At 51.9% G+C, this 22117-nt stretch overlaps 2 protein-coding genes across 5 annotated transcripts; one reads left to right on the top strand and one right to left on the bottom strand.

Moving 5' to 3' along the window:
• Positions 1-3883: 3883 nt before the first annotated feature.
• LOC144274223 (C-type lectin domain family 2 member E-like) lies at positions 3884-11777 on the bottom strand. 3 transcript variants are annotated; one of them, XM_077832869.1, is made up of 6 exons: positions 11744-11777; positions 9300-9851; positions 8483-8590; positions 7612-7781; positions 6036-6139; positions 3884-4624 (listed from the first exon to the last, which is right to left on the bottom strand). In XM_077832869.1, exons 2-6 carry the CDS (start codon positions 9496-9498, stop codon positions 4495-4497), a joined length of 711 nt encoding a protein of 236 aa, XP_077688995.1. In that variant the 5' UTR covers positions 9499-9851; positions 11744-11777; the 3' UTR covers positions 3884-4494. The 3 variants fall into 3 exon arrangements, with proteins under 3 accessions (XP_077688995.1, XP_077688997.1, XP_077688996.1); XM_077832871.1 differs by lacking the exon at positions 11744-11777 and adding an exon at positions 10549-10993; XM_077832870.1 differs by lacking the exon at positions 11744-11777 and adding an exon at positions 10505-10553.
• Positions 11225-20429, top strand: LOC144274225 (early activation antigen CD69-like). 2 transcript variants are annotated; one of them, XM_077832875.1, is made up of 6 exons: positions 11225-11385; positions 13982-14475; positions 15238-15345; positions 16536-16705; positions 18169-18272; positions 19686-20429. In XM_077832875.1, the coding sequence occupies exons 2-6, from the start codon at positions 14373-14375 to the stop codon at positions 19813-19815; spliced, it is 615 nt and encodes a 204-aa protein (XP_077689001.1). In that variant the 5' UTR covers positions 11225-11385; positions 13982-14372; the 3' UTR covers positions 19816-20429. The 2 variants fall into 2 exon arrangements, with proteins under 2 accessions (XP_077689001.1, XP_077689002.1); XM_077832876.1 differs by lacking the exon at positions 11225-11385 and adding an exon at positions 11839-12003.
• Positions 20430-22117: the final 1688 nt, after the last annotated feature.

Raw genomic sequence — 22117 nt, 5'->3', positions numbered from 1 at the left:
TTACTCCCGTCCGCACCTCTGCCCATCCTGCCCTAACAGATCGTTAACTCCTGTCACTAATGGTGGGGTCTCAGCTTCCCCAGTCAGGCATCAGAGCTTTACCATGCTGACGTGCTGTCCCCTTGCTATCTCCTCAGAGCATCGCTAAGGGGATCAGTCCCTCGATCCCAAAGGGAACCTTTCCATGCGTGTTGCTTGGTGATCTCTGGGGTCACTGTCTCTGTCAGAGGAGCCGGGTGGGGACGCTCAGGGGCACTATGGGGTGGGCTGGGGGCTAACGAAGGCCTTGTTACTCAGTGGCCCGGCAGCCCAGGAGGAGATGGACTGGGAAAGCTGGAGGGCAGGTTGGCTGACCAAGCCAAACAGACCCCAGTGTCTTTAGGAGCCGCCACCCCCCGAGACAGCTGGGCTTGTGACTGCCAGAGAACAGAACTGGTCTGGTCTGCGGGAGAGACAGGGCTGGCGAGAGTACACACATTTTGGGTTTGGTCATCGGGGCCGGATGAATGCACCATACTGATGGCGATGTCCGGGGAGGGAGGCAGTGTGGCCTAATGGATAGCACACTGGACTGGGACATGGAAAGCTGGGTTGTGTTCCTGGCTTTGCTGCAGAAGGGCTACCCCGGTGTTTGCTGCACCCTCTCTAGCCCCCAGCCTCGGCTGACGGGCTGGATGCCCCGTGCCTGCTGGGTGACTCCATCTACGACACTTCACCTCTTTGGGTTTGTCTACACCAGGGTTCTCAAACGTTATTGCCCCACGACCCCCTTCTGACAACTAAAATTACTACACGGCCGCAGGATGGGGGACCAAAGCCTGAGCCCGCCCAAGTCCTGCTGTCCCGGGCCGGGGGGCGAAAGCCAAACCTCAGGGGCTCCAGCCCTGGGGATGGGGGACTGCAACCTGAGCCCTGCCACCCAGGGCTGAAATCCTGGGGCTTTGGCCTCAGGCAGTGGGGCTCAGGCTTCGGCTTCAACCCCAGGCCCCAACAAGTGTAACACCAGCCCTGGATTTGAGGCTGGGGGAGAGGAGCCCCTCCCTTGGCCCAGCCCAAACCGAGCTGCCGTGGGTGGGGAGAGGCACCTCTCCCCCGGCCCCGAGCTGCTGCGGTGAGAGAGGGCTGGGGTGGGAGTCCTCTCTCCCCACCGCACCTCAGGGCAGCCTGCACCCCAAATCCCTCATCCCCGGCTACATCCCAGAGCCCGCATCCCCAGCCAGAGCCCTCATCCCCGCTGTAGTGAGGCGGTGTGGGTCCCTGCCGCCACCCCAGAGGGGTACGAGCCCCTCCGGACACCAGAGAGGGCGGAGCCAGGGAGCTCTGACCCCGCCCCCCAGAGGGTCAGGCATGGCACAGGAAGGATAAATGCCCCACCCCAGGCCCCTGGCCTGCGTCCCCCCTGCCACCCAACTCGCGGGTGGCAGCCTCCCCCTCTCCCAGGCCTGACTCACCCTTGCCCTGCCCTGAGCCAGGGCCTGGGCTGACAACTAACTGTGGTTTTGCCCTCACAAAGGCCGCGGGGGAAGACTCCTGCGGCTGGACTAATTCCCTGCTCGGCCTTCTCCCCAACTTAGTGAGGTGGTGGGGGGTCCCTGCCGCCCCAGGGAGAGAGGAGTCCTGGCTAACCTCATTACACCCCCACACCCCAACCCTCTGCCCCAGCCCTGAGCCCCCTCCCACACTCCGAACCCCTCAGCCCCACTCCCACCACATGAACTTTGGTAAGTGCACCCAGAGGGAGGGGCTGTGTCACATATCACATAAAATTCATTCCGCACATGGATGTAGATCATTAGAGGGAACAGTGGTTGTGACCCGCTCTGGGGTCCCGGGCCACAGTTCGAAACCGCTGGTCTACACTACAGTTAAACACTTGGGTCAGCTGGCTCTGGCGCATGGGGCTCGGGCTAAGGGGCTGTTTAATTCCCAGGTGGACATTTCTGGCTCGGGCTAGAGCCTGGGCTCTCGGACCTTTCCACCTCGTGGGGGTCCCAGACCTCGAGCTCCAGCCAGAGCCCCAGTCGCTATACTGCAGTTAAACAGCCCCTTCATTTGAGGCCACGTCAGCTGGCACGGGCCAGCCGCAGGTGTCTAACTGCAGTGCAGACACCCTTTGTGGTTCACTTTCCCCATCTGAGAAACGGGGATAATGAGACTTTGTGAAGTGCTTTGAGATCTACCGTTGGACAGCTCTAGATCAGAGCGAGGGATTATTTCTATCGCACGGACATTAAATATTGCTGTTAAACCGTGCAAAAGCAGAGTGTGTTTATTCTTGATGTGCCGAAGAGCTGACAGAACCCTGGCTTGGGATTCAGGACAACTGGGTTTATTCCTGTCTCTGACCTGTTCTGTGACTTTCTACAAGTCACTTTCACTCTCTGTGCTTCAGTTTCCTCTCCCAGCCTTTGTCTGTCTTGTCTGTTTAGACTGTGAACTGCTTGGGGCAGGGACTGTCTCTCGCTGTGTGTCTGGGCAGCGCCCGGCCCAACGGGGCCCTGATCTCAGCTGGAGCCTCTAACTGCTGATGTGATACTGTCATAAATATAAAGAAAAGGGTAGCATAAAATCTCTCCTTAGCAGCTGTACTGAATCGCTTTATCTCTAAGGGGTTAAGTAGCTCAAATCACCTAATCAGCACCTGACCAGAAGGACCAATGAGGAAAGAAGATACTTGCAAATCAGGGGGCGGGGGGAGAATATTTCTTTGTTGTTGCCTCTCCAGACAGAGGGAGAGACCAAGCAGATACAACATCTCCTCAAAATATATCTGGAATGATCCATCTAAAATTACTGAAATTGTAAGTAAGGCAAGGAAATGCATTAAGTTATCTTTTGGTTTACCTTGTGAATTTTCCTATGCTACAAAGGTAGTTTTATTCCTGTTTTTGTAACTGTGATGCTGAGTTCAGAGGGGAGTCCTCTGTGTTTTTAATCTTTTTATTACCCTGTAAAGTGACCTTCCATCCTGATTTTACAGGTGTGATTCTTTTCCTTTTTTCTTTACTATAAGGTTCTTCTTTTAAGAACCTGATTGATTTTAGTGTCCCAAAGATAAAGGGTCTGGTCTGTACTCATATTGCTAAGGCAATTAGTTGGTATATTATTCTCAAGCCTTCCAAGGAAAGAGGGTGAAGGGGCTTGGTGGGATATTTTTGGGGGGACAGGGATTCTAAGTGACCCTTACCTGAATTTTGTGTAAATCACTTGGTGGTGGCAGCAATACCGTCCAAGGACAAGGAAAGGAATTTATGCCTTGGGGAAGTTTTTAACCTAAGCTGGTAGAATATAAGCTTAGGGGGTCATTCATGTGGGTCCCCACATCTGTATCCCAGAGTTCAGAGTGGGGAGGGGAACTATGACGGATACAAAGATTATTTGTACCTTCCTGAGGCTTAGCACAGTGGTTAGCGTGTGTGTGGGTCACTGTTCGCAGTTTCTCACATCAGGAATGGTTTCTGGGGATTGCGCCTGGCCAGAGAGAGAACAGCCCAGCTCTTTGATCTCTCTCCCCCACACGCCAGTGGGCTCATGACAGACCCATTCTTCCCCAGGGCAGAGACACCAGTGCAGAGCCCTGCCCTTTATAGGCAGAGATCAGAGAAAAGCCCAATGAGAGCAGAGCCCTTCCCCTCGACCACATCACCCCCCGGTGGGCAGAGTTTCCCTCTGCCTGCCGGGGAGGGGCTCACCCAGAATGAGGGGAAAGACAGGAAGGATGACCGAAAAAGAGACACACTCACCTTGTCCTCAGTTCATTAGTCCTTGTGGGGAGGGGCGCTCACAGCCCTGGTGGGAGGATGCCGCTGCTGCCTCAGTTTCCCTCCTCGATTGGGAGGAGCCATTCACATGAGGACTTAAGTTTACAAAATAAAAGTTTCCCTTCTGGGAGCTGGTGTATTATTATACAAATATTTATGTACACACATGTATAGACCCACACACACACGTCTATGCTAGCACATTCCAGCCATCCCCTCCTGTCCGCGGCGTCTCTTCACGCTCCCCCAGCGCTCAGCAGGGCCTCCACAACAGCCCCTCTCGCTGTACAGCAGAGTTCATGCGTCCAGGCTGCAGGGTTCACACCGGCCCCTTCACCGCATGGCTGCAGGGGCCACAGCACCTCCCGATGGCCCCAGCTGGTCCTTAGCCTCTAGCCACAGCCCGGGCCAGGTTCCTGCCCTGGGCCCCCGACAGGAGGGACACAACAGGCTGGGCTGCTCCCCTTCTCATTTCCAAGTCAGAAGATTCCTTCTCTGTGCCAGAGAGCGAGCTGGGGGATGCTGGCTAATCAGCACCCTCACCCCAGTCCCCAAATGGCCCAATGGATGCCAGAGGCTCCAAAGGGAGGAGCTATACGCTGTCCTCCAGCGAGTGTCTCTCTTCCTTGCTGCTGGGGCTGTCCCCCTTCGCCAGCCCCATCCAGATCCCCAGTCACTGACAGCTTGGGACAGCCCCGTTAAAAGGACAACGCCCGCCTCATCCAGGTCACCGTCACTTTGCTCTGCCTTCTGTTTTCTCCGCTGGTTTGCTGCAGATCCAGTGTCCCGCCCTGGAGCAGCCTGAACTGGCAATTTCGCCATTGTCCGCAAAAGCACATAGTCCTCCTCCCACTATTGTAAACCTGCAACAGCAACAAATAATAATAAAAACCCTGCACAACTCTCAGAGCAACTCTGAGGTTGCACTCCATATGTTTTATGGAAATATGCTTATGAGTGTGTATATGATGGAATATGCTTTATGCAAAAGGTGTCTTGTAAGGTATCATAACAAAGTATCATAACATACTGAATATATTCCTCCTATATGTATGCATGGATCATTGTTGTATCTGAATCTAGAAATATGAAGTATAACTCTGAGGTCCTATTATAATTATGCAAAGTGTGGGCCATTAATAGTGGTTTAGAATCTTGATGGCTCCCAATGACTAGGACAATTGGTGGTAAATGGTTTATTTACCTGCAAACCTTCCTGTGGATGTTTGGGCCAACCCAGGAAAAATGGAGACAAGGGGCCTTACAGTGATGTGACCATGTCACATGGTAATGGAGCCCATCCTTGTACTTTTCCATTGATGAGGTGGGGATGGGGACAAGCACAGACAAAAGATTCCCACCTTGTGCCAAAGCTATAAAAGCGGGTGGAGCAGGAGAAAGGGGGTGGCCAGTCACGAGAAAACCCCTGCTTATCAACTTAGATGTCTGCTGGAACTAACAAGGACTGTACCAGGGGAAAGGATTGGGTCCAGAATACGAAGGAATCTAGTCTGTGAAAGAAGCTTATTGGAACATCCTTGAGGGTGAGATATTACCTGTAACCAGTTTCTTAATGTATTAGGCTTAGACTTGCATGTTTTGTTTTATTTTGCTTGGTAACTTACTTTGTTTTCTCTGTTATTACGTGAAACCACTTAAATCCTACTTTTTATACTTAATAAAATCACTTTTGTTTATTAATTAACCCAGAGTAAGTGATTAATACCTGGGGGGGGCAAACAACTGTGCATATCACTCTATCAGTGATATAGAGGGCGGACAATTTATGAGTTTACCCTGCATAAGCTTTACAGAGAGTAAAATGGATTTATTTGGGGTTTGGATCCCATTGGGAGCTGAGTGTCTGGGTGCTAGAGACAGGTGACCTGCTGAGCTGTTTTCAGTTAAAGTCTGAAGTTTTGGGGACATGGACCAGACCTGGGTGTGTGTTGCAGCAGGCTAGCTTGTCTGGGTCAACAAGGCAGGGTTCTGGAGTCCCAGGCTGGCAGGGAAAACAGGCTCAGAGGTAATTTCAGCACATCAGGTGACAGTCCCAAGGGGATCAGAGAGACTGAACCAGTCAGAGCTTCAACAAGCAGTGAAAATCCAGCCTCAAGCAATTCACCCCCGGTCACATGGCAAATCTATGTGGGAGCCAGGCACTGAACCCTGATTTCCCAAGTCACAGCCCCAGGCCTTAACCACACGGCCACTCTGCTGTTTTAAATGCGAGCTGCAACATTTACGGAGTTAATAGAACTGAAATGGACCCACCAGTTGTTGAATTCAGAGCCATTGGTCCACATCCAGGGTTGGTCCCGTTCCCTCCGGAGGCCGATCCAGTGGTCAAAGCGTCCTCTATAGCGCATCAGAAAATCCTTTGTTAAAAAAGAAACAGCAAATACACGTTACACATCTCCGACTCTAGGATCTCTACAACCTACACTGGATTCTCTGAGCTGCTACACACGGCGCTGGGCAGGTGGTCCAGGCTGGGAATTCTACACCAAGAAAGGACATCCCAAACTCAGAGGCAGCACCCGTCCGCTCCGTGAGTTATGGGTTGTTCAGCCCACGCAGGGACATCGTGCTCAGACTAGTCTAGTGTATTTCAAAGCACTGGCTGAAGATTTTTCATCAATATGTCTGTGACAGAAAATGTGTTTTCTATAAAGTTGAATTTTTCCTACGTTTAATTTTGATTTCCTTGAAAAGTTTCTATTTTCCACTGAGCAATGATTTTGTTTTGGGTCAGTTCGACATTTCTCTGTAGCCAGCTGAGTTACCAAGGTGCCTCATGGGAGTTATAGTTTGGGCCTCATACCTCCATTCTCTGCTATGGGTTGGCTTCCCCCAGACTAAGTCTCCTATAATGCACCATGGTTTCCCTATTGGCTGAGCCACTGCTGGGCACCATGGGAGATATAGTCCAACCTGGAATCTCAGCACCCCGAAGGGGGCAGAAGGCACCCTAACGACAACCCCAATGGGGAACCACAGGTGCTGTTCAATGTTGAACCATGCTGAAACAAAATGTTTTGATTTGGTTTGACAAATCAAACTGCTTTGTTATATGAATGATGAAAAATATTGGTTTGATCAAATGTGAAAACCAGATATTTTGACACATTTCTGGAACTGAACGCAAAGTAAAAAGTTTGTGAATTTCAACTTCTCCTGACTCATGATAGAGATAAATGTGAAAATATCAGTATTTTCCATCTAATCTCCGATTTTGCAGCTACCTGGCTCAGCTTCTCAGCTGCATTCCAGACCTTTAGCATTCCTGCATTCTTACCAAATCCCGTGATTTTACTGAGCGTCTCATGCTGTTTGGTGTTTTTCTTAACACCCCACCCAGCTCTTGGAGTCAAGTGATTACAAGAGACTCTCATCTTTCGTAAGTTTCTAGCCCACATGGTTGCAGAGAAAAACTTGTAAATGTGACCCCTAAAAGCTACGACACCAGGAAACAAATTGAAAGCCTTGAAAGCTGTTATTTTAAAGTCAATCTCATGGTTTTGGGGGTCCCAATCCATGATTTTTGAACACTTGGGTTGGCAATGCTGCTCCTGTCACATTAAAGGGGCAGGAAAGCAACTGGATTCCTCTGCTGTGAATTCCCCTGGCGTAGATGGTCGGTATATTAGCCCCACACTGCTCCGACTCAGTCCCCAGTGAACGGGGAGGATGGAGAGTGGTTGGAGCACTCTGTACTTTGGCTATTCTGGGATGTGAGAAGTTGCCCTAAATTCAAGCAGCATCTGGGGCCCTGACAGCCCCAGGGCAAACCCAGCATAAAGCCGCCTTTGCCACCCCCACCCTGTGCAGCCCAGAATCTGGGTCTCACCATTTCCTGCTGGGTGTCAATCACGGCCAGGGAGGCACCGAGTGCAGAGCAGTTATTCTGGCTGTAGGTCCAGTTTCCTTCAGTCTCTGAGAAATAGTAACATTTCCCCAGGTACCCGAGCCAGCCGTCTGGGCAGGCAGGACCAGCTGGACACGGCTCAGATTTCCTTGCTGGAGATGAGAAAGTAACAGGGTGAGAGACCTGCCCGTCTCCCTCTGTAGCCACGGCAACAAGCCCCAGAGTGACACCACACCATGGAACACCGCACACCCTCCACACCAAGGGAAGCTGAGCTTGTGCCTAGACACGTTCCCCTTTACAACAGGGAGAGACCAGCGCCCACCCTCCAGCTCCCCACAGAGACACCGGCTGTGAATTTGGAGTCTTGTTTCCAACCCTGCTCTCCTTTGCTGGGGTCCCCATTTGACCCCCTGCAGTCCCCTGCAGGCACAGACCGTGACGCTGTATGAAATATGTGGAACACTTAGTGATATTATTGATACCAATATTATCAAATGGCAAACGAGCTGGCCAGATAGGCCGTGTGAAGTAGCTGCGAAAATGTTATGATTTGCCAAGTACGATAACCTTGTTTATATGTTTGTATCACTTTTGTGTTACGAGTTCTAGATGTGTAGGGTATATCTGTACTTCAAGACTTGTGCTTTGTTTCTGGGGGACACCCCCAGACAGACTGGCATCAGCACTGCCTAGCCTGCTCAATGGCCCATCAAGGGTCCTCAGCTGTACAAAGAACCCATGGAAAGGAGACAGGGGTGGGGAGAAGTTGGATGGGGGGGGCGGGATTGTGATGTTTCCGAGCAGTGAGTGTAAGGTGCAGAGACGGGGTCGGTGCGGGCTCCACACTCACCTGACACAGCGATGAGGACGACGAGGAGGATGATGCTCAGTAGGAGATTGAGAACCACACTCGGAACTGCCCAGAGACGTGCCCATTCTTCCAACCCAGACACCAAACCTGTAATAGAAAGAGCCAGTGATGCTCAGGCTGCTGCTATGGCAGGGAGGACGGGGCCCTACACTGACTAACTGCATCCGCTGGAGCTCCTTTAAAAACAGGGGATATTCTGCAAATAGAGAGAGACACAGAGTAAATGAAGCGAAAATGTTCATTCCAACTTGTGGCAGGGCTGAGGAGAGTCCTTTCAAATTTTCGGGGGGGGGATAAAAAAATGTGGGTTTCAATTTGAGGTTTTCAGAGGTTTCCCCGGCCCTTGAAAAAGTTTCCAGTGAAAGTATATATTTAAAAAGGGAGAGAACGGGGGGAGGAGACCCTGACATCAAAAATCAAAAACTGATTCTTCTCTTATTTTCAAAACTCCCCTCCCTGCAAAATTTGTCCGGCCGGAACGAAGACTGGCATTGTTTCCATTTGAATCCCTGAAAACTTCTGAACAAAACAATTGTGGAAAAAAATTCTGGTTCAAAAAAGCATTTTCCACCCAGAAGAGGTTGATGGACAGTTGACCAGCCGGTCTAGCACTGATGGAGGAGGTGGGGTGACTATGCAGGGATTGAGCAGGGACCTCTGGAAAGAAAGACACAGACTGCTCCTGCCTGGGCTAAAGGCCGGGGTATCTTGAAGGCCGTAGCTGATAAAGGCCCGCACGGAGTTAATGCGGGGTGGAAAGGAGAAGCGTAAGAAGAACCCAAAGAGGCAGCTGTACCTGCAGGGCAGATTGTGCAGCTCTCTCCATCCTGTGGGGGGATGGTCACAAGAGTTGCTCCGCTTTGTGTCATTGGGGTTTCCTGGGAACTCAGCTCTGGCTCTGTTGTCTCAACAGGAGACGACTCGGCGCACATCTCCTCTCTCTCTGAAAGACTCACGGACTCCGCAACGGGAGACTTCTTCATCTGACCCGCCATTCTGCAGCCACCAGTAACTAAGGCCTGTTCACAGTGGGTCTGGAGGTGCTGGCAGGGCCCTTCGTAAGGACAGATTCAAAGCAGCTCACACGATTACAGCTGAAGCGTGGTTGGGCTACGTGGGGTGATCAGGAAAAACACCTTTCAAATATAATTTGATTGTGAGTTTTGCCGGAATACCCCGACCAGCCAGACTGTGTCTGGGTTCTGTTCTAATGAACTGCTTCAAAGCTATCCTTGACACTGCTTCTATCCCCAGGGTGAAACAAGCCTTAGCAGACGCTGGCCAAATCAACTCCAGGTCACTGAATTGTCCTTGTCCCGTCCTGTGGGGTCTGATCTCAAGGATTTACCTGTGGAGAGAATTGTCGGGTTACTCTGGCTGGCTTGTGTCGGTGTTTTATCTGCCCAGCCACAGCCATGCACAGCAGGGGCAGTTAGAGCAGACAGTGCTCGGACTACCTGGGTTTCTCTACAGGGATTTGCATCTGAAGGATCCCAAAGCACTTGACAAACACATGGAGGCATGCGCTGGACTGCGGTCAGTTCCATGCAGAGAGTGTGGGGCCAGATCCTGGGCTGGTGTGAACTGGGGCAGCTCCATTGAAATCATGGACCCTAGATCCCCAGTTGGTGAAATTAGCCATCGCTCCACTGCAGTCAATGGGGTAAGATCCCCAGCTCTGATGGATTATGTCTGTTTATGCAGTTTCTGCAGACACACCTGAACTGGCAGGAATGTGAGGTCAGTCTAAGGAGACCATTCAGTTACCAGCAGGATCCCAAGGGAGGGAAAATAAAGAACTGGAATTAATTTGCAAACTGGACACCATCAGATTAGGCCTGAATAGAGACTGGGAGTGGTTGGGTCATACTAATTTCCCCCCCGCTGTTAGTGACACCTTCTTGTCAACTGCCTGAAATGGGCCACCCTCATTACCACTTCAGAAGTTATTCTCCCTCCCTTGGGATCCTGCTGGTAACTGAATGGTGTCCTTAGACTGACCTCACACGTGGTAAGGCAACTCCCATCCTTTCATGCAGTTATACCCGCTCCTGTATTTTCCACTCCGTGCATCTGATGAAGTGGATTCTGGCCCAGGGAAGCTTCGGCCCAAATAAACGTCCCCGTCTCTGAGGGGCCACAAGGACTCCTCGTCAGGGCGGTCCACAGGCTGCTCCTGGCAGGTCCCAGGCCGCCTCCTCCTCCGGCCCGGCCGCGCTGCAGGGATGCTGCGGGTTGGAGACTCGCTCTGGGGGGTGGGACCCGCTCCCCGGCATCAGCCCGGTCGGGGTCAGATCCCCTCCCAGCCTGGCCTGCAGGGACCCTGGGCCGGGGGCGTCCTGGGGAGCTCGGTCCTTGGCCCAGGGCCCCCCCTTGGCCGGCCCCAGCCGCTCCCCGCACCCGGCTCCGGACCGATCCAGCTCCCGCCTCTGGTCTCGCTCCGGCTCCGCTCGGCCTGGGCCCGGCGGCGGCTGCTGCCTCCGGCCCCCTGCGCTGCGCCTCTGGCACCGCCCCGCCCCCGGCCAAGGCCCGCCCCCAGCCCCGCCAGCCCCGCCCCTGCTCCGAGCGCGGCCGCCCCCTGCCTCGCCCAGGGGGAGTCCCGCTCACACGGAGGGCGGGACCCATCCTGGCCTTCTGACTCCCTGATTAGCCTGACGCTGTGTCAATCAGGCTGACCTGGGGCCACGGCCTCTCCCCATTGGTCCTGGGAACTGTCAATCTCAGGGTCCAGGCTTCCAGGGTGAGTGAGGGGACAACAGTCGCCCGCCCCACAGGAGCCGCCTGCCCCCAGCCCCGCAGGCGACACGAGCGACCCTGGGTTCGCAGGGGCAGAGCCGGGGAGACAGGACGGAGCCAGCCCGGTGCCCGCCCCCGCCCTGCAGGTAAACCCGCCCCCCCCGTCCGCCCGCGGCTCCCCTGGGCGCACCCCCGGCAGGACAGACAGCGCGGAAAGGGTTAATGCCGCCCCCAGCGGTTTGCGGGGCTGGGACACGCAGCGCTCAGCCCCGGCCTGCCCCGGCCCTTTGCCCAGCGGGCGGGGGGGTTATCACCGGCTCCCCCCTGCTCGGATCAGCAAAAGAGGAACAAGAAGGAAACGGGCCCGAGCCAAACCAAACCGTGACCTGCTAGGGCTTCAGCCCCAGGCCGCCAGACTCTGCCCCCCACGGGATCCCGGCCAGGGGCCTCGCTCAGGGTTCCCACCTTTCTGGGGCAGGGGTGCCAGTAAGTTAGAGGACTTACCAGTGCCCGAGTCCCGAGCGCGGGGCGTGGCCTCAGCCGGAAGAGGCGTGGCCTTAACTCGCGGGGCCCTCTACGCCCTGATTTCAAGGGCCAGGGCTCCAGCTGCGGTGGAGGCGGCTGGGGGCCCGGGGCCCTTTAAATCCCCGCCAGAGCCCCGGGGCTCCCGGCCGCCTCTGCGGCTGGCGGCTGGCGGGTGATTTATGATGCCCCTGGGCTTGCCGTAATGAACAGCCTGGGATGTGTCTGCCCTGCAAAGCCAGGTGGGGTCCGATCTCTCCGCCCCACGGCAGAGCCCGCAGGGTTTTGCCCTGGGGTCCGAGCCTTGGTGCTGCCTCCCTTAGAGGCGTTTGCTGGGGCCGCCTGCTGCCCGGAGCTGCCGGATTCGCGCTCTGGGCTCCTGCCCCGTTGCTCTGGCGCTGTCTGTCCCGGCAGATGAGGTCCCCGCTGCAAACGCTGGCCTGGGCGGCAGCTGCTGCTTCTCTCCCTGCCAGAGCAGATCCACAGAGACACCGGAGAGCGGTTCAGAGTAGCAGCCCTGTCAGTCTGTATTCGCAAAAAGAACAGGAGGACTTGTGGCACCTAGGAAACTAACAAATTTATTTGAGCATCAGCTTTTGTGAGCTACAGCTCACTTCAGCTGCATTGGCTGCAGTCTAGTTACTGATTATTAAACGGCTGCCCCAGCCTGTGTGTCTGTTCGCTGTGTTTGTCTGTTGTGTGGTTTGCAAATGAAATTCACCACGGCCTCTTGAGCCTGGATCCTGTGAGCAGCCGGGGACAAATGCCCCCTCGGGCAGATGGGTGCTGTGAGGAGGGTGGGCTGCTCCTCTCCTTGTGTGACGCAGGAGGGGGTTGGGGACAGCTTTAGGCAGGTGGCAGAGAGGTTACAAGGTGCTGGGCAGGGGAGACTCCGAATCCCTGTACGAGCACAGGAGACTGTAACCGGGGAACCAGCTGCATTTTCTGTCTCCCAGATTCCTGCCCTTGTAGCATTTTATGACCCACAATGGCACTATGGGGCAATGCCCAGCTGGCTGAGGTAGCCATTTCCCCTGTCCCCCATGACCCTACGGCTCAGCTAATAGCCTAGAGGAGCTGTGAGAGGAGCGGGCTGTTTGTTTAGCTGTGTTTTATTGGTTCCTTGACGCAGCTGTTTGTTTATTGCTTGATTGAAATGACATTTCATTTCGATTAGGGGGCAGATGCTGTCAAGTCTCTTTTGCAACAGCTCTCGTTCTGTTCCCCCAAAAGCTGGATCTGAACCATTTCCCCCTCTGCCTCGAACAGGCGGCAAATTCAGATCTGATCAAGGGGCTGCGTTTTCATGCAAGGCACAGCTAGCCTGTGGAACTCGCTGCCACAAGGTCTCATTGGTTGATCTTCTTTTCTGAATCCTGCCAAGCTCTTAGGCGTTTATAGGGATAATGGGACCATCCAGAGTTATAAGCGTTAATATTACAAAGTAACCTGGAGCGGGAAGGGCTCTAAGTGGCAAGATACAAGCCCCAGCTTCTAACCAATAGGGGTGAGGGAAGAATCTCTCTCTGGGGGCAGGTGATTCCATCGCTGTCCAGTACAGGGGTGTCCTGTCCCCCTGCTGAAGCAGCTGGTGCTGGCTGCAGTTGGAGTCGCTCCCCTCAGATCTGCTCTGCTGCTGTCACAGGGCTCAGCTGGGAATCTGTGTCTGCTGCTCTCCCAGTCTCTGTCCTGCCAGGGGTGCAGGGACTTCCTGGGGCATCCCGCAAGGGCAGAGAGAGGGAACTGCCGTCCCCACAGCATGCAAAATTCCAGGCTCTCAAATTGAACCATTAGGACTTCCTGTAAACTATTTGCATAAGGGGAAGCAAATACATTCCTGCCAGTTCAGGTGTGTCTGCAGAAACTGCATAAACAGACATAACCCATCAGAGCTGGGGATCTTACCCCATTGACTGCAGTGGAGCGATGGCTAATTTCACCAACTGGGGATCTAGGGTCCATGATTTCAATGGAGCTGCCCCAATTCACACCAGCCCAGGATCTGGCCCCACTCTCTCTACATGGAACTGACCCCAGTCCAGCGCATGCCTCCATGTGTTTGTCAAGTGCTTTGGGATCCTTCAGATGCAAATCCCTGTAGAGAAACCCAGGTAGTCTGAGCACTGTCTACTCTAACTGCCCCTGCTGTGCAGGGCTGTGGCTGGGCAGATAAAACACCGACACAAGCCAGCCAGAGTAACCCAACAATTCTCTCCACAGGCAAGCCCTCAAGTTCAGACCCCATGGGACGGAACAAGGACAATTCAGTGACCTGGAATTGATTTGGCCAGCGCCTGCTACAGCTTGTTTGACCCCGGGGATAAAAGCAGTGTCAAGGAAAGCTTTGAAACAGTTCATCGAACGCAACCCAGACACAGTCTGGCTGCTCAGGGTATTCGGGCAAAACTCACAAACAAATTATATTTGAAAGGTGTTTTTCCTGATCACCCCACATAACCCAACCACGCTTGAGCTGTAATCGAGTGAGCTGCTTTGAATCTGTCCTTAAGAAGGGCTCTGCCAGCACCTCCAGACCCACTGTGAACAGGCCTTAGTTACTGGTGGCTGCAGAAAGGTGTTTCAGAAGAACAAGTCTCCCGTTTTAGAGTCCATGAGTCTTTTGGAGAGAGAAAAGATGTTTGTGAAACAAAACAAAACAACTCATGTGACCATCCCCCCACAGGATGGAGAGAGCTGCACAATCTGCCCTACAGGTACAGCTGCCTCTTTGGGTTCTTCTTACACTTCTCCTTTCCACCCCGCATTAACTCCGTGCGGGCCTTTATCTCCCAATAGTGGCTGGTCCCTGTAAAAGACACAAGTCAGCTACGGCCTTCAAGATACCCCGGCCTTCAGCCCAGGCAGGAGCAGTCTGTGTCTTTCTTTCCAGAGGTCACTGCTCAATCCCTGCATAGTCACCCCACCTCCTCCATCAGTCCTAGACCGGCTGGTCAACTGTCCATCAGCATCTTCTGGGTGGAAAATGCTTTTTTGAACCAGAATTTTCTTCCACAATTGTTTTGTTCAGAAGTTTTCAGGGTTTCAAATGGAAACAATGCCAGTCTTCATTCCGGACGGACAAATTTTGGAGGGAGGGGAGTTTTGTTTTAGAAAATAAGAGAAGAATCAATTTTTGATTTATGATCTCAGGGTCTCCTCCCCCCGTTCTCTCCCTTTTTAAATATATACTTTCACTGGAAACGTTTTCAAGGGCCGGGGAAATCTCTGAAAACCTCAAATTGAAACCCAAATTTTTTTTTTATTCCCCCCCTACCCCCCGAAAATTTGAAAGGACTCTCCTCGCCCCTGCCACAAGATGGAATGAACATTTTTGCTTCATTCACTCTGAATGTCTCTCTATTTGCAGAATATCCCCTGTTTTTAAAGGAGCTCCAGCAGGTGCTGTTAGTCAGCGTAGGGCACCGTCCTCCCTGCCATAGCAGCAGCCTGAGCATCACTGGATCTTTCTATTACAGGTTTGGTGTCTGGGTTGGAAGCACGGGCACGTCGCTGGGCCGTTCCGAGTGTGGTTCTCAATCTCCTACTGAGCATCATCCTCCTCGTCGTCCTCATCGCTGTGTCAGGTGAGTGTGGAGCCCGCACCGACCCCGTCTCTGCACCTTACACTCAGTGCTCGGAAACGTCACAATCCCCCCCACCTGCCCCCCCCCACCACTATACAAAATGGTCTTCTGACCCCAATGGGCCAGCCACATTACCAGGTCTGTATTAGGTTGGATCTTATCCAAAATGCCATGCTTCCAGTCAGTCTTTTAGCACCTAAAACTAAAGGTTCATTAGAAAAGAAAGAACAAGAAGAAAGTTGTTAAATGGTCAAGCAGTCAGATAGATACAGAGACTTCAAAGTCCACAGATGAGATTCTTAGCTGCATTGGTGTTTGCTGGCTTGAAAGTCCCCCTGGAACACATCCGCAGCTTGGATAGGTCATTCAGTCCTTTGTTCAGAGCTTCAGTTTGCAGAAAAGTTCCTCCAGAGGTAAGAAGCAGGATTGAAAACAAAATGGAGAAGGTGCAGCTGCCCTTTCTGTTCTTTTGCTATGTGGCTGGTACTTCCTGTGTCCCAAACACAAGCTTCACAGCATATGACATGGAAAAGCCTTCAAGCTCTCTGTCTGTCAGCCTGCCCCTACATGTCTTGCTGACTCATGAGGTGTAGCCCCTGTCTCCTTTCCATGGGTTCACTGTACAGCTGAAGACCCTTGATGGGCCATTGAGCAGGCTAGACAGTGCTGATGCCAGTCTGTCTGGGGGTGTCCCCCAGAAACAAAGCACAAGTTTGGAAGTACAGATATATCCTACACATCTAGAACTCGTAACACAAAAGTGATACAAACATATAAACAAGGTTATCGTACTTGGCAAATCATAACATTTTCGCAGCTACCTCACACGGCCTATCTGGCCAGCTCGTTTGCCATTTGATAATATTGGTGTCGATAATATCACGAAGTGTTCCACATATTTCATACAGCGTCACGGTCTGTGCCTGCAGGGGGCCAAATGGGGACCCCAGCAAAGGAGAGCAGGGTTGGAAAGGAGACTCCAAATTCACAGCCGGTGTCGCTGTGGGGAGCTGGTGGGTGGGCGCTGGCCTCTCCCTGTTGTAAAGGGGAACGTGTCTAGGCACAAGCTCAGCTTCCCTTGGTGTGGAGGGTGTGCGGTGTTCCATGGTGTGGTGTCACTCTGGGGCTTGTTGCCATGGCTACAGAGGGAGACGGGCAGTTCTCTCACCCTGTTACTTTCTCATCTCCAGTAAGGAAATCTGAGCCGTGTCCAGCTGGTCCTGCCTGCCCAGACGGCTGGATCGGGTACCTGGGGAAGTGTTACTATTTCTCACAGGCTGCAGGAGACTGGACCTACAGCCAGAACAACTGCTCTGCACTCGGTGCCTCCCTGGCCGTGATTGACACCCAGCAGGAAATGGTGAGACCCAGATTCTGGGCTGCACAGGGTGGGGGTGGCAAAGGCGGCTTTATGCTGGGTTTGCCCTGGGGCTGTGAGGGCCCCAGATGCTGCTTGAATTTAGGGCAACTTCTCACATCCCAGAATAGCCAGAGTACAGAGCGGTCCACCCACTCTCCATCCTCCCCGTTGAGTCGGAGAAGTGCTGGGCTAATACGCCAACCCTCTGCTCCAGGGGAATTCACAGCAGGGGAATCCAGTTGCATTCCTGCCCCTTTAATGTGACAGGAACAGCATTGGCAACCCAAGTGTTCAGAAATCATGGATTGGGACCCCCAAAACCATGAGATTGACTTTAAAATAACAGCTTTCAAGGCTTTTAATTTGTTTCCTGGTGTCGTAGCTTTTAGGGGTCACATTTACAAGTTTTTCTCTGCAACCGTGAGGGCTAGAACCTTATGAAAGACGAGTGTCTCTTGTAATCACCTGACTCCAAGAGCTGGGGTGTTAAGAAAAACACCAAACAGCATGAGACTCTTAGTAAAATCACGGGATTTGGTAAGAATGCAGGAGTGCTAAAGGTCTGGAATACAGCTGAGAACCTGAGCCAGGTAGCTGCAAAATCAGAATTTAGATGGAAAATTTTGATATTTTCACATTTGTCTCTATCATGAGTCAGGACAAGAAGTTGAAATTCACAAACTTTTTACTTTGCATTCAGTTCCAGAAATGTGTGAAAATATCTGGTTTCCACATTTGATCAAACCAATTTCTTTCATCATTCATATATCAAAGCAGTTTGATTTGTCAAACCAAATAAAAAAATTTTGCTTTAGCATGGTTCAACACTGAACAGCACCTGTGGTTCCTCATGGGGGTTGTCGTTTGGGTGCCTTCTGCCCCCTTCTGTGTGCTGAGATTCCAGGTTGGACTATATCTCCCATGGTGCCCAGCAGTGGCTCAGCCAATAGGGAAACCATGGTGCATTATAGGAGACTTAGTCTGGGGGAACCCAACCCATAGCAGAGAATGGAGGTATGAGGCCTAAACTATAACTCCCATGAGGTACCTTGGTAACTCAGCTGGCTACAGAGAAATGTCAAACAAATGACCCGAAACAAAATCATCGCTCAGTGGAAAATAGAAACTTTTCAAGGAAATCAAAATTAAACGTAGGAAAAATTCAACTTTATGGGAAACACATTTTCTATCACAGAAATATTGAAGAAAAATCTGCAGCCAGCTGTACGAAATACACTAGACTAGTCTGAGCATGATGTCCCTGCGTGGGCTGACCAACCCATAACTCACGGAGCGGACGGGTGCTGCCTCTGAGTTTGGGATGTCCTTTCTTGGTGTAGAATTCCCAGCCTGGACCACCTGCCCAGCGCCGTGTGTAGCAGCTCAGAGAATCCAGTGTAGGTTGTAGAGATCCTAGAGTCGGAGATGTGTAACGTGTATTTGCTGTTACTTTTTTAACAAAGGGTTTCCTGCTGCGCTATAGAGGACCCTTTAACCACTGGATCGGCCTCCGGAGGGAACGGGACCAACCCTGGATGTGGACCAGTGGCACTGAATTCAACAACTGGTGGGTCCATTTCAGTTCTATTAACTCTGTAAATGTTGCAGCTCTCATTTAAAACAGCAGAGTGGCTGTGTGGTTAAGGCCTGGGGCTGTCTTGGGAAATCTGGGTTCAGTGCCTGGCTCTCACTTAGATTTGCTGTGTAACTTGGGTGAATTGCTCGAGGCTGGATTTTCACTGCTAGTTGAAGCTGTGACGGGTTCAGTCTCTCTGATCCCCTTGGGACTGTCACCTGATGTGCTGAAATTACCTCTGAGCCCGTTTTCCCTGCCAGCCTGGGACTCCAGAACCCTGCCTTGTTGAGCCAGACACGCTAGCCTGCTGCAACACACACCCAGGTCTGGTCCATGTCCCCAAAATTTCAGACTTTAACTGAAAACAGCTCAGCAGGTCACCTGTCTCTAGCACCCAGACACCCAGCTCCCAATGGGATCCAGACCCCAAATAAATCCATTTTACTCTCTATAAAGCTTATGCAGGGTAAACTCATAAATTGTCCGCCCTCTATATCACTGATAGAGTGATATGCACAGTTGTTTGCCCCCCCAGGTATTAATCACTTACTCTGGGTTAATTAATAAACAAAAGTGATTTTAGTAAGTATAAAAAGTAGGATTTAAGTGGTTTCAAGTAATAACAGAGAAAACAAAGTAAGTTACCAAGCAAAATAAAACAAACACGCACGTTTAAGCCTAATACATTAAGAAACTGATTACAAGTAATATCTCACCCTCAAAGATGTTCCAATAAGCTTCTTTCACAGACTAGAGTCCTTCCTACTCTGGGCCCAATCCTTTCCCCTGGTACGGTCCTTGTTAGTTGCAGCGGACATCTAAGTTGATAAGCAGGGGTTTTCTCACGACTGGCCACCCTCTTTCTCCTGCTCCACCCGCTTTTATAGCTTTGGCACAAGGTGGGAATCTTTTGTCTGTGCTTGTCCCCATCCCCACCTCATCAATGGAAAAGTACAAGGATTAAGATGGGTTCCATTACTATGTGACATGGTCACATCACTGTAAGGCCCCTAGTCTCCATTCTTCCAGGGTTGGCCCAAACATCCACAGGAAGGTTTGCAGGTAAATAAACCATTTACCACCAATTGTCCTAGTCATTGGGAGCCATCAAGATTCTAAACCACCATTAATGGCCCACGCTTTGCATAATTATAATAGGACCTCAGAGTTATACTTCATATTTCTAGCTTCAGATACAACAATGATACATGCATACATATAGGAGGAATATATTCAGTATGTTATGAATCTTTGTTATGATACCTTACAAGACATCTTTTGCATAAAACATATTCCATCATATTCACACTCATAAGCATATTTCCATAAAACACATGGAGTGCAACCTCACAGCTGCTCTGACAGTTGTGCAGGGTTTTTTATTATTATTTGTTGCTGTTGCAGGTTTCCAATATTGGGAGGAGGCTTATGTGCTTTTGCGGACAATGGCGAAATTGCCAGTTCAGACTGCTCCAGGGAGGGACACTGGATCTGCAACAAACCAGCGGAGAAACCAGAAGGCAGAGCAAAATGACGGTGACCTGGATGAGGCGAGCATTGTCCTTTTAACGGGGCTGTCCCAAGCTGCCTCAGTGACTGGGGAACTGGATGGGGCTGGCGAAGGGGGACAGCCCCAGCAGCAAGGAAGAGAGACGCTCGCTGAAGGACAGCGTATAGCTCCTCCCCTTGGAGCCTCTGGCATCCATTGGGCCATTTGGGGACTGGGGTGAGGGTGCTGATTAGCCAGCATCCCCCAGCTCGCTCTCTGTCACAGAGAAGGGATCTTCTGACTTGGAAATGAGAAGGGGAGCAGCCCAGCCTGCTGTGTCGCTCCTGTCGGGGGCCCAGGGCAGGAGCCTGGCCCGGGCTGTGGCTAGAGGCTAATGGACCAGCTGGGGCCATCGGGAGGTGCTGTGGCCCCTGCAGCCATGCGGTGAAGGGGCCGGTGTGAACCCTGCAGCCTGGACGCATGAACTCTGCTGTACAGCGAGAGGGGCTGTTGTGGAGGCCCTGCTGAGCACTGGGGGAGCGTGAAGAGACGCCGCGGACAGGAGGGGATGGCTGGAACGTGCTAGCATAGACGTGTGTGTCTATACATGTGTGTACATAAATATTTGTATAATAATACACCAGCTCCCAGAAGGGAAACTTTTATTTTGTAAACTTAAGTCCTCATGTGAATGGCTCCTCCCAATCGAGGAGGGAAACTGAGGCAGCAGCTGCATCCTCCCACCAGGGCTGTGAGCGCCCCTCCCCACAAGGCCTAATGAGCTGAGGACAATGTGAGTGTGACTGTTTTTCGGTCATCCTTCCTGTCTTTCCCTCTGCCTGCTGGGGAGGGGCTCCCCCAGAATGAGGGAAAACTCTGCCCACCGGGGGGTGATGTGGTCGAGGGGAAGGGCTCTGCTCTCATTGGGCTTTTCTCTGATCTCTGCCTATAAAGGGCAGGGCTCTGCACTGGTGTCTCTGCCTTGGGGAAGAACGGGTCTGTCGTGAGCCCACTGGCGTGTGGGGGAGAGAGATCAAAGAGCTGGGCTGTTCTCTCTGGCCAGGTGCAATCCCCAGGAACCATTCCTGATGAGACAAACTGCGAACAGTGACCCACACACACGCTAACCACCGTGCTAAGCCTCAGGAAGATACAAATAATCTTTGTATCCGTCATAGTTCCCCTCCCCACTCTGAACTCTGGGATACAGATGTGGGGACTCACATGAAAGACCCCCTAAGCTCATATTCCACCAGCTTAGGTTAAAAACTTCCCCAAGGCATAAATTCCTTTCCCTGTCCTTGGACGGTATTGCTGCCACCACCAAGTGATTTACACAAAATTCAGGTAAGGGTCACTTAGCTCTGGTCTACACTAGGACTTTAGGTCGAATTTAGCAGTGTTAAATCGATGTAAACCTGCACCCGTCCACACGATGAAACCCTTTTGTTCGACTTAAAGGGTTCTTAAAATCGATTTCCTTACTCCACCCCTGACAAGTGGATTAGCGCTTAAATCGGCCTTGCCAGGTCAAATTTGGGGTACTGTGGACACAATTCGACAGTATTGGCCTCCGGGAACTATCCCAGAGTGCTCCATTGTGACCGCTCTGGACAGCACTGTCAACTCAGATGCACTGGCCAGGTAGACTGGAAAAGAACCGCGAACTTTTGAATCTCATTTCCTGTTTGGCCAGCGTGGCAAGCTGCAGGTGACCATGCAGAGCTCATCAGCAGAGGTGACCATGCAGAGCTTATCAGCGGATTGTCTGTTCCTGCTTTCACGGAGGGAGGGAGAAAACGGGGGCCTGACGATATGTACCCAGAACCACCCGCGACAATGTTTTAGCCCCATCAGGCATTGGGATCTCAACCCAGAATTCCAATGGGCAGCGGAGACTGCGGGAACTGTGGGATAGCTCCCCACAGTGCAACACTCCGGAAGTCGACACTTGCCTCGGTCCTGTGGAAGCACTCCGCCGAGTTAATGCACTTAGAGCATTTTCTGTGGGGGGACACACACTCGAATATATAAAAACGATTTCTAAAAAACCGACTTCTATAAATTCGACCTAATTTTGTAGTGTAGACATACCCTAAGAATCCCTGTCCCCCCAAAAATATCCCACCAAGCCCCTTCACTCTCTTTCCTGGGGAGGCTTGAGAATAATATACCAACTAATTGCTTTAGCGATGTGAGTACAGACCAGACCCTTTATCTTTAGGACACTAAAATCAATCAGATTCTTAAAAGAAGAACTTTATAATAAAGAAAAAAGGAAAAGAATCACACCTGTAAAATCAGGATGGAAGGTCACTTTACAGGGTAATAAAAAGATTAAAAACAC

This window comes from Eretmochelys imbricata, chromosome 14 (assembly GCF_965152235.1).
Source record: "Eretmochelys imbricata isolate rEreImb1 chromosome 14, rEreImb1.hap1, whole genome shotgun sequence".
Taxonomy (NCBI): Eukaryota; Metazoa; Chordata; order Testudines; family Cheloniidae; genus Eretmochelys; species Eretmochelys imbricata.
Note: the sequence above shows the minus strand (reverse complement) of the source record. Positions and strands in the feature narration are given on the sequence as shown.

Coding starts and splice junctions, on each gene's coding strand:
- LOC144274225 (XM_077832875.1), top strand. CDS start 14,373: ATGAGTCTTTTGGAGAGAGAAAAGATGTTTGTGAAACAAAACAAAACA. Junction 14,476..15,237: donor CTGCACAATCTGCCCTACAG/GTACAGCTGCCT, acceptor TTTCTATTACAG/GTTTGGTGTCTGGGTTGGAA. Junction 18,273..19,685: donor GGCACTGAATTCAACAACTG/GTGGGTCCATTT, acceptor TTGCTGTTGCAG/GTTTCCAATATTGGGAGGAG.
- LOC144274223 (XM_077832869.1), bottom strand. CDS start 9,498: ATGGCGGGTCAGATGAAGAAGTCTCCCGTTGCGGAGTCCGTGAGTCTT. Junction 8,591..9,299: donor CTGCACAATCTGCCCTGCAG/GTACAGCTGCCT, acceptor TTTCTATTACAG/GTTTGGTGTCTGGGTTGGAA. Junction 7,782..8,482: donor CGTCCTCATCGCTGTGTCAG/GTGAGTGTGGAG, acceptor TCTCATCTCCAG/CAAGGAAATCTGAGCCGTGT.